Source organism: Canis lupus, chromosome 11 (genome assembly GCF_011100685.1).
Source record: "Canis lupus familiaris isolate Mischka breed German Shepherd chromosome 11, alternate assembly UU_Cfam_GSD_1.0, whole genome shotgun sequence".
Classification (NCBI taxonomy): Eukaryota; Metazoa; Chordata; class Mammalia; order Carnivora; family Canidae; genus Canis; species Canis lupus.
This window is the reverse complement of record NC_049232.1, coordinates 16,348,043-16,361,478: the sequence shown is the minus strand read 5'-3', so window position 1 is coordinate 16,361,478 and position 13,436 is coordinate 16,348,043. Positions and strand designations below refer to the sequence as shown.

At 37.8% G+C, this 13,436-nt stretch overlaps 1 protein-coding gene across 8 annotated transcripts in view; it reads right to left on the bottom strand.

Annotated features, from left to right (window-relative positions):
- Positions 1-13,436, bottom strand: part of MEGF10 (multiple EGF like domains 10) — a 319,848-nt gene that overhangs the window by 113,463 nt on the left and 192,949 nt on the right. For all 8 annotated transcript variants that reach the window (XM_038552022.1, XM_038552023.1, XM_038552025.1 and 5 more), the window contains 2 exons: positions 10,637-10,738; positions 8,755-8,855 (listed from right to left, as the gene is read on the bottom strand). In XM_038552022.1, the coding sequence (XP_038407950.1) occupies positions 8,755-8,855; positions 10,637-10,738 (203 nt within the window). The remainder of the gene's footprint in view (positions 1-8,754; positions 8,856-10,636; positions 10,739-13,436) is intronic.

Sequence of the window (13,436 nt, the reverse complement as noted above, 5' to 3'; positions counted from 1 at the left end):
AAATCATATACTGTTCAGTGTGTGGGAGTGAAGGCTTCTTGTTTACAGTTCCAGAGTTCTCTTAATGAATGCCAAAGACAGGCAGGGCATATTCATGGGAACTGATCTTCCACCATCAGGGCTGGCTTACAAGGCAAAGGAATGGGTGACCCAGTCCCCAAACCTCTTCCTAGGTCTTCCTCACAAGCCACACTGCCTTCAATTCCCCCCATCACAGCTTTAAGTAAAAGTTAGCATTTGACCTTCCCCATTCAGCAAAAATAGGAAGACAAAGTGAAGTCTACCACAAAGGAAACATTTCTCAGAATGGCCCCTTCCTTTGCAGCAGCATCCAGCAGAAGATTGAGCATCTGGGGCAAAAGGATGGGATGGCCTGGGGAAGGGATCGCTGGCCATGTCCTTGGTCCATTTATAATGCTGCCACAAGTGGCCCAGCTTACATCTGCATTCCCTGCCATCAGCCTAGGTGAGACCTAGGACATGGGAGTGAGAATACATGGCCAGCTTTGTCTTGGGATTAACGAATCCTTCCTATGGAGGGAGAGGTGGCAACTTCCCACTCTGCAGCTGCTTTTCCTGTGAGCTTTTCCTAGTCCCATGAAACCAAATCTATAAGAGATTATCACTTGCTAAGAACTTGGTTTCAAGTACATGTTTGGAAACCAGTTTTGTGTACTCCAAATGCAGCTTCCTGGAATTCTAACGTTGTAAATAATGATGAGGCCCTTAGAGCTGCAGCAAACACTCATTTACTCCATGAATGCAGTGCCATAGAGATCATGAGTCTGGATATCAACTCCTTTCCATGGACAGAGCACATTCACATTTCAGCTTGGGCTGCTGAAGAGAACACTGTCACTAGTAATGAAGGGAATGCAAACTAAGGCAGGTACCATTTCCCCCCAATAGGTTGAAAGCAATAGTCATGTCTAGTGTTGGTAGAGATATGGACAAGTGGGGACCCTCACATAGTTTTAGTGGACAGGCAAGGTGTTATGACCTGTCTGAACAGGAATTCGGCAATGGTATCAAAAAGTCTTAAAATGCGGCTCAGGTGGCTTCTGTCTCCTCAAATCCATCATTTCCTTCCCATAAAAAGATATCTTTACCAAGTCCTTGACCATTCAGAATTAAGATGTTCTTGCAGGTTAGTGAAGTTCTGGCCAAAGTAGAAATGGAATCTAATCATTTCCATTTAAAAGAACTTTCTTTAAAAGATAGCTGGCATTGCCATTTGCCTCTTTCTCCCACCTTTCCAACCATTGCTTGGGACTGAGACTGATATGTGGAAATCAGTCTTCATGTATCAGTCTTCAATGGTACATGAAAATGAAGGCTGTGCCCTAGAGATGGTAGAGCAGAAAGGTGGAAATTGCCTGGGTGTCCTAACGGGTTACCCAACTCTAGGCTCCAGTGTGAGAAAGAAACAAACTTTTAACTCATAGCTGAACCTGATCCTTACTAATACAACATGCATGCCCTTTGTCCCAGGATCCCATCCAATTTATCTTATGAATCACTCACATGTACAGAGAGAGATAAAAAATGATGCTAGTGCATCCACTAAACTATTTAAGTATCTAATAATTGGATAGGTGAATTGGTGGGTAGGTAGATAGGAAGGAAGGGAAGAGGATCAGGGAGGGAGACAAAACAATAAGGGAGAAATAGATGCTAATATATAATCTTGGAACATACTACATTTAGGCCAATTTGTGTTATGCATATTTTCATTTTAGGAACAAGATCAAAATTCTAAAATAGGGAACTACATGGAACTATTATATATATATATATATATATATATATATATATATATATATATATATAAAATAAAAGGGTGGGGTGTTTGAGAAAATGGAAGATAGGAAGTATCTGGAGACTGCTGATCTTATAGAAAAAATTAATATCCTGAAGGAAGAGCCACACAACTGTCACTTTTGTAAACTTCAGACTATACACAGGACCAGTATCAAGGCAAGGTGGAAGAGCATGAACAAGATGACCTTAGAGATTATGATCTCACATTCAAACATAACCATGAGATTTGCAAGATGCAATCAGATATCATTTTAATATTTACAAGAGATGCGCTTCATAAAATAGAAGAATTACATGAAAATAAATCCTAACTGTAGCAATTACCACAGTAAAGTTAGGCAAAAAAAAAAAACCATTTGTATATTTTAATGACTAAAAGATACGTCAAATTCAATCAAATAGAGACACTAACTGGGTTGATGGTTCTAGCCTAACTCGAATGACAGGACAAGGACATAATAGGTTTTAAATTTCAGGGATATGGAATGTAACATCTAAAATAGACAATGGACTCTGTATGTTCCATCCAGGTAATAATCAAGGACCATGTTGCCTGATATTTTAAAAACTTCAGAAAACAATACAAAGGACTACGATGTAGCCTTAAGAAAAGAATTTCTAGTGAAGGCTACAACACAGATAAAGGTCAAGAACATGATACTAAGTGAAATAAGTCTGTTATAAAAGGACCAAGACTATATGATTCTACTCATATAAAGTCTCTACCGCAGTCAAAATCCCAGAAACAGAAAGAAGTTAAAACGTAATGGCTAAGGGCTAGAGTAAGGGAAGAGGGGAAATTAAGATTTAACAGATACAGAGCTTCACTTTGAAAAGATGAAAAAGTTGTAGGGATCTGTTGTGCAACAAAGCAATTACATTTAATACCACTGAATAGTACACTTAAAAATTAGGAAGATAGTAAATTTAATGTTATGTATTTTTTACTACAATTGAAAGACTAATTAATTAATTAGTTAATTAAAAACTTCAGCAAAATGAAAAGACACACCAAAATTGTTTTTCAATTTAGAAAAACATGAGATGACATAACTGCTTTCTTAGAGGGTAACTCTTTCAGCCTCATGAATACTTTGAATTCAATATGGAAATGTGTGAGACAATAAACTCTATAGTGTTTATTTCATTTTAAAAGCACAAATTCCATTTTAAAAACTTTATGGTGTTTAAATTTGTAAAACATTAGTTAGAAGCCCTTTAGTGTGTTTATCAGAGTTTGTTAGACTGATGAATGAAACATCTATAAGCTGAATTTAGTATAAGAAACACTAGCTTTTTATATTAATAACTTCAATATATCAGATATTCCATGCTATGGATTAGAAAAATTAATATTGTTAAAAAGTCCATAGAACCCAAAGCCAGCTACAGATTCAACACAATCTCTACCAAAATTCCAATAACATTTTTCATGTAATAGAACAAACAATCCCGAAATTTGTGTGAAACCACAAAAGACCCTAAATAGCCAAAGCAATCTTGAGAAATAAGGACAAAGCTGGAGGCATCATGCTTCCTGATTTCAAACTACAGTAATCAAATCAGTATAGTATTGGCATAAAAACAGACATAGAGATCCATGGAACAGAATAGAGAACTTAGAAATAAACCCATACATACATGATCAATTAATTTATGACAAAGGAATCACATATACACATTGAGGAAAAAACAGTCTCTTCAATAAATGGTATTGGGAACACTGGACAGCCACATGTAAAAGAATGAAACTAGACAATTGTCTCTCACCATACACAAAAACAAACTCAAAATGGATTAAAGACTTGAACATAAGGCCTGAAAGCATAAAACTCCTAGAAGAAAACATAGGCAATAAACTTCTTAACATCAGCCTCAGTGATAAGTTTATGGATATGATGCCAAAAACAAAGGCAACAAAATTAAAATACATAAGTGGGACTCTAGCAAACTAAAAAGCTCTGTACTACAAGGGAAATCATCAAGAAAAAGTACATCAAGAAAATGTACTACAAAGGAAATCATCCTACCAATAAAAGATTTGAAAATCATATATCTGATAAGGGTTAATATCCCAAGTAAACTTTTAAAAACCCATACAATCTGATAGAAAAAAAATCTGATTAAAAAATGGGCAAGGGATGGATATTTTTCCAAAGAAGACATACAGATGGCCAGCAGGTATATGAAAAATGTGGTCATCATCACAATCATCGGAGAAACACAAATCAGAACCACAAAAAGATACCATGGACATGTCAAAACAACTATTTTCAAAAAGACAAGAAATAACAAGTGTTGGTGAGAATATGGAGAAAAGGGAAACCTGTATTCTGTTGGTGGAAATGTAAGTTGGTACAGCCACTTTGAAGAACAGCATGGAGGTTCCTCACAAAATTAAAAACAGAACAGCCAATTCCACTTCTGGGTATTTATCTGAAGGCAACAAAACCACTACATCATAAAAGTATCTACACCCCTAAGTACATGGCAGCATTATTTACAAAAGCCAAGTGAGAGAAACAACTTAATATCCATCAATGGATAAATGGATAAAGGAAATGTGGTATATATACACAATGGAATATTACTCAGCCATAAAAAGAAAGAAATCTTTAAAAAAAAAGAGTGGATAAAAAAATATGTGTTTATGTAAAAACATATACCCACAAAGGAATATCATACAGCCAAAGAAAAGGATGAGATTTTACCATTTATGACAACATGGATAGACCTACAGAGTACTATGCTCAGAGAAATAAGTCAGAGAAAGACAAACCCCACCTGATTTCACTCCTGCATGCTATCTAAAAAATAAAACAAATGAGTAAAGAACCAAAAAAACCCAAAATCAGACCTATAAAATACACAGAACAAAGTGATGGTTGCCAGAGGGAAGTGGGGTGGAAGGACAGGCAAACAAGTGAAGGGTAGAGGGAGAGGGCCCCTGGGTGGCTCAGTGGTTGAGTGTCTGCTTTTGGCTCGGGTCATGATCCTGGGGTCCTGGGATCGAGTCCCACATTGGACTCCCTGCAGGGAGCCTGCTTCTCCCTCTGCCTATGTTTCTGCCTCTCTCTGTGTGTCTCATGAATAAATAAATACAATCTTAATTTTTAAAAAAAGAAGAGGGAGAGCCAGGCTTCCAGTTATAGAATGAATCAGTCATGGGAATAAAAGGCACAGCTTAGGGGATGTAGCCAGTGGTACTGGAACAGTGTTGTGTGGTGGCAGCTGGTAGCTACATTTGTGGTGAGCACAGCATAACATGCACAGAGGTTGAATCACTATGTGAATCACACCTGAAACTAATGCAACACCATATGTCAACTATATTCAAATTTTTTGAAAATTTAAATAAATAAAAAAATCATGTAGACACACACATGCACACACACTACAAACCTATATACACATACCAATGTACAAACAGACACATGCATACTAAATCCATTTCATTTCTCTGGGCATTTTTTCATTAATATTTTAATTTCTCTAAATCAAATGCAATTAAACAAAAGATTAGGCAAGAACAGTAACCCTGAAAGATAAACAAACGTAAAAGTTTAATCATTTTTAGGAAGAGGTGAAAACTTCATCAAGAAATCATAGATATCTTCAGGCCTAATAATATTTTCCTTATGGAAAATTTTCCAACCATTCTCTTCCCCCGCCCCCACCCACCCGGACTCTAATGCCATTCCCTATTTTTTCTATTTTGGTTCTTCCTGCCTGATGACATAATCTGTCTTCTGGACATAGAACCTGGTCACTCAAAGTGTGCTCTGCAGACCAGCAGTTTCTACACAGTCTGAGTCTAGAAGAAATGCATCATCATTGGCAGGATGAGGCAGGGTAGGTGGAAATGGGAGGATGGAGCTTTACTCTCCAGAGAGCTACTCCAGCTCCTGAAGGAATCTTTTGTTCAAATACAGGTTAAGTATTTGCATAAAATCACCCATTTCTGCCTTCTAGGAAAATGCCCTACCAAAAATTAAACTAAAATTATAACCAATTCGTGCGTTTCAATTCCTTCTGGTAACTGGAAACAGTTAACAAGGGTGACAATACTATGTGTCTAGCAGCAAAACCTAATTGAAAAAAGATTATAAAAGCAGAACCAAGAATCATGTGTTCTCTCTTCCTTCTCTATCCACAAGAGTGCCTCACTGGTGCCAGCTGTTGAGGGTAGAAAAGATTGCTTGGAGGCATCTCCAAGAACAAGGAAGTAAGGGAGCTTGACTGTCCTCTGGGGTAAAGCTATGAAATCAAGACATCCGAGTGGAGAGATGCAAAATACCTGTAAAGAGACTATCCAGGCCTCTGAGACCAGACAGTGAGCTGATTAAATATATTAACATATCTAAAGAAAAAAATGTTTCAGTCTCCAGGGGCAGTTGGTCAGACGTGAATGCTTAGAAGAATTTTAGAGGCAAATGCTAGCGATAGCCCTCCAAGCAGTCAGAAGGATGTCTTGCCACCTATCCAGTGTGAGATTAAGGCCAGGTTACTTTTACCATCATAATATTCAGGCATGATGGGGTCGTGGAATTGCCCAGCATCCTGAGATGGGCCACAGTACTGAATGAAATGACAGAGGCGTTGGGTTCTGGAAGGCTGGGACAGTGAAGCACTAAATACCAACTAACCCCACTTGGATCCATGCTCCTCACACCAGCTTGCCAGTAAAGTCTAGCTTCCCATGTTCAGGTCTCCCAGGAAAGAAGGTATGACCAAAATATAGCCCAAGCATTTCTGCAGGCTGTCTCACTTAATGAAATAGCATCCTGACTTTATATATGATTTCTGTCATATGGGCAATAGAAATGAACGGAGGTAGAACCACTTCCTTATTGTACTGATGATCATTCTTGTAAGTTTGAGCCCTAGCAATGGGCACCAAGATAATGTCACCCTGAAGCCTCTCTGGGAAGTGGCCAGCCCAGACATCCAAGGTCCACCCTCACTCTTCTCCTGTGTGCACTCAGTGCTTTCCTTGGAAAATTCTCATCAGCCTGGGCCACAGAGATCATCAGTTCATGATTATTCTCCAAGATGTTTGATTATAAACATGTAATTTTTCTTGTTCGGCATCCTTATTAATCAAAGACATGCATATTAAGAAAAAAATTAGCAAAGGGAAAGTTGGCACTGGGTACAAGCAAAAAAGCATTCTCATATACTGCAGGTGGGAGCATAAACTGGAAACACACCAAACATCTGAAAAAATATGTGTCTACCTCTGACCCAGCAATTTTACTTCTAGGAATATCAATTAAGGGTATGAACAAAGATTTAATCACAATGATATATTCTAGAGCAGTTCATAATAGGTAAAACATGGAAATCATGTAAATATTCAACAGTTCAAATCTGTTAAATATCTATAATGCAATAACATACTGACATTTGCAATATATCACAAAAGTACATTTACTGAATGGGAAAGATATTCATGATATATTTTTCTTTTTCTTTTCTCTTCTCTTCTTTTCTTATGTTACAGTTCCTAATTATTTTTTCAAAGAACATTTATTATCACATATAGCCCTGTTTCTAAATCAAAGTTGAGGAACTTCCCCTACTGTCATAAAGAATAGAATCCAGGGTGCTGAGTGGCTCTGTCAGTTAAGTGGGTGACTCTTGATTTTGGCTCGAGTCATGATCTCAGGTTCCTGGAATGTAGCCCCAAGTCAAGCCCTGCATTGGGTTCCATGCTCAGGAGGGAGGCTGCTTGAGGAATCTCTCCCTCTGTCTCTCTCTGCTCCTGTTCTGTCTGTCTCTCTCCCCCTCTCTCAAATAAATAAATCTTAGAAAGAAAGAAAGGAAAGAAAGAAAGAAAGAAAGAAAGAAAGAAAGGAAGGAAGGAAGGAAGGAAGGAAGGAAGGAAGGAAGGAAGGAAGGAAGGAAGGAAGGAAGGAAGAAAGAAAGAAAGAAAGAAAGAAAGAAAGAAAGAAAGAAAGAAAGAAAGAAAGAAAGAAAGAAAATAGAATAGAATTCAGTCACTGAAAGGAAGATGACACATATATTCACTTAGGTCCTCACTCCACTTGAGCTCAAAGGAGCCTCAGAGAGGTAAAAAGGGCTTATCAGAGGTCACCCAGTGTTATCACCCAGCCTGGCGGATATTTAAGCCACGATATGTCCAATCATTCCTAATGCCTTCAGTTTAGAGCAGAATCTTGTCTCTCTTGATACTACTCAACACCAGGGTCTCAGCTCAGAAAGCATTGGTGCCCCTCTAGCTGTGTATAGAGCCAAAATATCTGAATACAACCCCTTTTAATGATCTCTCTACTTCCTAAACACAGGAGTAAGAAACTTCAATTGCAAACTTCATCACACATGATATTCCAGGATTTTCTGAAGTCTATCATAAAATACCAAATTTCCCTTGAGACATTTCAGGATGAATCGGTGAGATGGGGAGGGGAGACAAAAAATGACAAACAAGGTCTACTTTGTGACCCAGACTTAGAGTCATTTCTTAGTGCGAAAGCTCCTCTACTTTTTGTAAGCCTCATCATTCTCTGCACCAGAAAAGAACACACGAGCCTCTCAGAAGCTGACATGGGACTCCAGTCAGCTGCTACGAAAAGTCATGTCTCTGTGACCTAAGTCTAGTGACTCCTTGACCAATTTCCAAAGAGACATTTATTGCAAAAACTGTGATTAACACTGCTATATCCGGCCTTGAATCATCCTTCTATAACATCTGTTTCCTCCTCAAGTGACATTCATTTGGACATTTTTGATAGGTCAGAGGGACAGAGCAATGTTCCCCTCATTCCACAGACCAGGAAAGCAGCATCCAAGAGTAAAAGAGAATGGTCCACGCTGCCCCATCTCCTGGGCTTCCATCTCAGCTGCCATTCACACACGCAAACCAGCACTGGTAAATACAAGCAATGTTCAAAGGGATAAAGGTTTACTTACGGACACACATTTCCCTGCTTTCATAAAATCCAGGACAACACTGGGATTTGCGCCTATACATAGTTTTCTCCCCATGTCGATAGGCAGTCCGATAACTGATTCTACATGGAAGGAAAAATCACATTGTTACTTCTTTTGACCAGCAATTCTATTAGAAATAAAACATTTATATTGTGATACAAAAGAGCTAGTAAATAATAAAGGTATGAAAAGCAAAGTACTCTAAAATAGTTAAGAAAGAACATGGATTATAGGTCTTGACCAATAATATGCTAACTTTTATCAATTTGCTAAGAATATATTAAAATAGCCCATTTTAGCTAACCTATACTTAATTTGAAGGGATCAGAAGTTTTATGACTTTCCTAGTTCACTTATCTTGAGATACCTGGGAAAAGTATCAATTAATTTCAGATATGATACTATCTAATTATCATTCACTTACATATGTTTTATAAGAAGAATTCAGAGAATTCCTTGAAAAATCTATAACAATGCAGTCTCATCCCACTATAACATAGGTTATAGACAAATAACTCTTATTTAACTGAAGCTTCATTCATTCACTAATTTACTTATACAACACATGTTTACTGAGCACTTACTATATTCCAGGCACTGTTCTAGGCACTGGGGAAATAGCTCACAGTAAGAAAAATGATATGAAGCCCTGCCCTCAAGGAACTGATATTCTACTGGGGAAGACAGACCTATAGAATTTAAGTACAGATACACATTAAATGAATAAATATGTCTTATATTGACTGATAATGATTATATAGTGTGATGAAAAATAAGGCCTGAGTAACAGAAGAGAGTGTGATAGGAAGGGAGTACTTGCTTAGATAGAGTGGACAAGAAAAACCTGTCTGATGAAATAACTTTGAGTATAATATTTAGTGCAGCATAAATCAACAAGCATCACATTAAACTCATAACTCAAACTACAGTATTTTTACAAATAAAAATAAGGTATCATGGTTCCCTTCCCTATTAACACTAATATTTGAATGTTTTTCTTTTCCTGTTTTCACATTTGCAGAAAAATATACTTGGCTTAATTTGAGGTCAAAAAATTTTTTTAAAGATTTTATTTATTTATTCATGAGACACACACACACACACACACACACACAGAGGCAGAGAACAGAGGGAGAAGCAGGCTCCATGCAGGGAGCCTGATGTGGGACTTGATCCCAGGACTCCAGGATCACACCCTGGGCCAAGGGCAGGCACTAAACCACTGAGCCACCCAGGGATTCCCCAGTGGAGGTCAAATTTAAGTTAGCCTAGGAGCACCCAGGTGGCTCAGTCGGTTAAGCATTGAACTCTTGATTTCAGCTCAGGTCATGATCTCAGGGTCATGGGATTGAGCTCCAAGTCAGGCTCTGCACAGGGCATGAAGCTTCCTTAAGATTCTCTCTCTACATCTCCCCTTGCCCTCTGTCATCCCCACCCTCTACCCCCCATGCACATGTGTGCACTCTCTCTCTCTCTCTGTCTAAAAAAACAAAAAAATTCAGTCTAAATTGAGTCAGGTATTTAAGTAGAAACATATGCTGGAATATGAGTCTCTTGATACCTAGTGATGTCCATACTCAAGAGTGTCTCCTCCATTTAAGCACCATACAAAAGCTGCACAAATTCTTGCTAACCAAATGATGGAAACCAGTAGGCATTTTCTCTGTACACTCCTCGAGGGTACAAACAGTCATTTTGCTTTTCTGTATCTCCTATGGTTCAGAACACGGCTAAGAGAAATAGCAAGCATTCGATAGCTATTCACTAGATGAATGGATACATCTTCTCAAATATTTAATGTCTCTGCATTAAAGTACTTCACAGCTACCCAAACTCATAAATATATCTGATCTTCAATTACCTGTGCCGTGTACATTTAAACCAGTTCAGAATATCAGTGCAGCTGGTGTAGTAGATTTGATCGAAAGGATGTGGGTATGACTCTTGCACAGTCACTGAGTAGCTGAAAAAGAAGAAGGATAAGGAATCAATATTTTGCATTCTCACATTCATGATATACTGTTCACATAAAAAAATCAGGCTAAATTCTCTCCTTTTGTAACTTCATGTTGACTTTTAATAGAGAATCTCTATGTGTTTGCAGGTTTTTATTTGACCTAGAATGTCAAAAGGGCCAATATTAATAATACATTTAAAAGATAAGAGTTCATGCTCTAAATTTCATAAAAGAATTCTTTTTACTATTCACCATAAACTGATAATCCCAAATTTACAAACATGATTACCATATATTTTTCTTTTCTTTTTTTTAAAGATTTTATTTATTTATTCATGAGACACAGAGAGAGAGAGAGGCAGAGACATAGACATAGAGAGAGGCAGAGACAGAGAGAGAGAGAGGCAGAGACACAGAGAGAGAGAGAGGCAGAGACTCCTGCAGGGAGCCCAAGGCTGGACAAAATTCCACGACCCCAGATTCATGACCTGATCCAAAGACATAGGTTCAACCACTGAGCTGCCCAGGCATCCCACCATATATTTTTCTGTATTTAATTCCATCCCCTCATCCCACATGTCCAGGGTTAACCCAGACCTTTCACAAAAAGTTTTCAATCTAAGTCTGCATGCAAATAATAAGCACAGAGACAATGTGAATATGGATAAGAGTACATTTTGGTACTGATTCTGGAAAATCAGAAAGAACATATTTCTCAGGTTGGAACTTGAATTAATTTGGTTTCCTGTGTGCCTGCCCTACTTCTCAGGCACTGGGAGAATATATATATATATATATATATATATATATATATATATATATATATATATATATAACCTCTAAATAAAAATTACAAAGTCTCTAAACCAGGTTCTAAACATACCCCTGAAACAATTAGCCTGAAATATATATATCCACAGCTCTTAGCATGGTTTCCAATACATTTTCTCTAACAGCTTCTTGTGAAAGTAAAAACATGCAATCCTAAGGGTCTGAGAATGTAGGTGGAAAGCATCCATAAAACATAAAGAGCATTCAATGTTCAATGTCATAATTCTTCATTTTAAAGCAGCCCATTACATGCTCAAGAGCTTAGGGTTCTTGACTACAGGAAAACCTGGAGAATCTTCTTGGCCAAACAAGTTAATCCTCTTCTCTTCAACAGTCTCAAAGATTTTCACTAAAATCTTTAATTCACACCAGCAAATGAAAAGGGCCACAATTATGGACTCACTTGCAGCAAATCAATAGACCAACTTCATTATTAGGAACTATTGACTAGAGAAGCTACAGAAGGAATGAGGCTGAAACTTCAGCATGAAGAATTCAGGTTACATATAGGGTAGAACCTTCTCATTTGAAAAGTTTTGTGGTGCTGGGCTCCCCAACAGTGGGATTTCTTTCTCCAAGTAGCCTCTATTAGCTATTATGCAGTTGGGCTTCGATAGGAAATCCATAAAATAATCCTACTGCTCACACTTTTGTGTATTTCATTCTTTGGGTCATTGCAACTTGATTTCTAGGTAAATTTAGGGATCTTCTACAAATCTTAGGAAGATGCAATAGGCCCTACTGAAAAGATCACTGGACTAGCGCAAGATAGGGTTACCCTGATCTGACATTGAGAAAAAAAGACAGCCATCAGCAGATAACCTTGCTTCCCCGGGTTTCGAGTATCACATTTTAAAACCAGAGGATTGTAGATGGTCTTGAAGATTGCTTCCTATTTGGCATTCTGAATTTCTAACATACATTTTAGGGGACTATTTCCTTCTCTACTATATGCCACCTGAGGCTACCTGCAAAAACAGGTTCAGATGAGCATACAATATGCAAATGTATGCTCTTTGATACATTTGATACATTTGATATTACATCTGCAATATAACTCCTAGAGGGGAAAAGAGGCCTCTGTAAAAATATAAAGGTTCTTGGAATAAAATATCACAGTAAGCTATTAATGTCTTCTGACCTCTAATACTGTCCTGAGGTTCAGGTTAGTGTAAATTCTATGACTTCCTCGCCATTTTTTTCCTGCCTATTCAAGCTGCTTGTAAATAACTAAATTTGAGGTTATTTCTTTACTCCATGTTCAGTGGAGAGCAAAGCAAATGAATGTCCTCTGCATATAGGTGCAGCCTTGTATTACCCAGGAGCAAAATACAGCTATTGTCCACATGTGCTAGAGGAGTAAAGAAGAAACCACTCTAAATCAATGCCAATTGGGTGACAAAAATATTCTACCAAACTCTACAGCACTAATTTAACTGAACTAAGTTGGTTTGTTGGAACTAAACTTAATGCGTTATTCCCATAAAACTGCAAAAGCCATATGATGATGGTTAAGGCTTATATGCCTTGGAGAGCAGAAATGATAATCAACAAATGGATCCTGGCCAAACATATCCCATTTGATGTGGATGGGAGAACAGATTCCACAGGCAAACATGAGAAATATTTTCACCAATTTCTAGCAGTCTGGAAGAATGCTTAAATGAGAAGAAATGCTGAAGTAGATGAATTTGCTCTCTTGCCACTTGCCATTCACCAACAGCACACATTTGCAGGATGCTTCTCTGGGTTTTAGGATAGAAAAAAAGCTCTTCTCTAGAAAAGGGTAATCAAACCATTTAGGATTCCAATTCAACATCTCAACATTCCAATTGAACATCTTCTCTGTAACTCCTGCCCCCAGAGAGCTCTC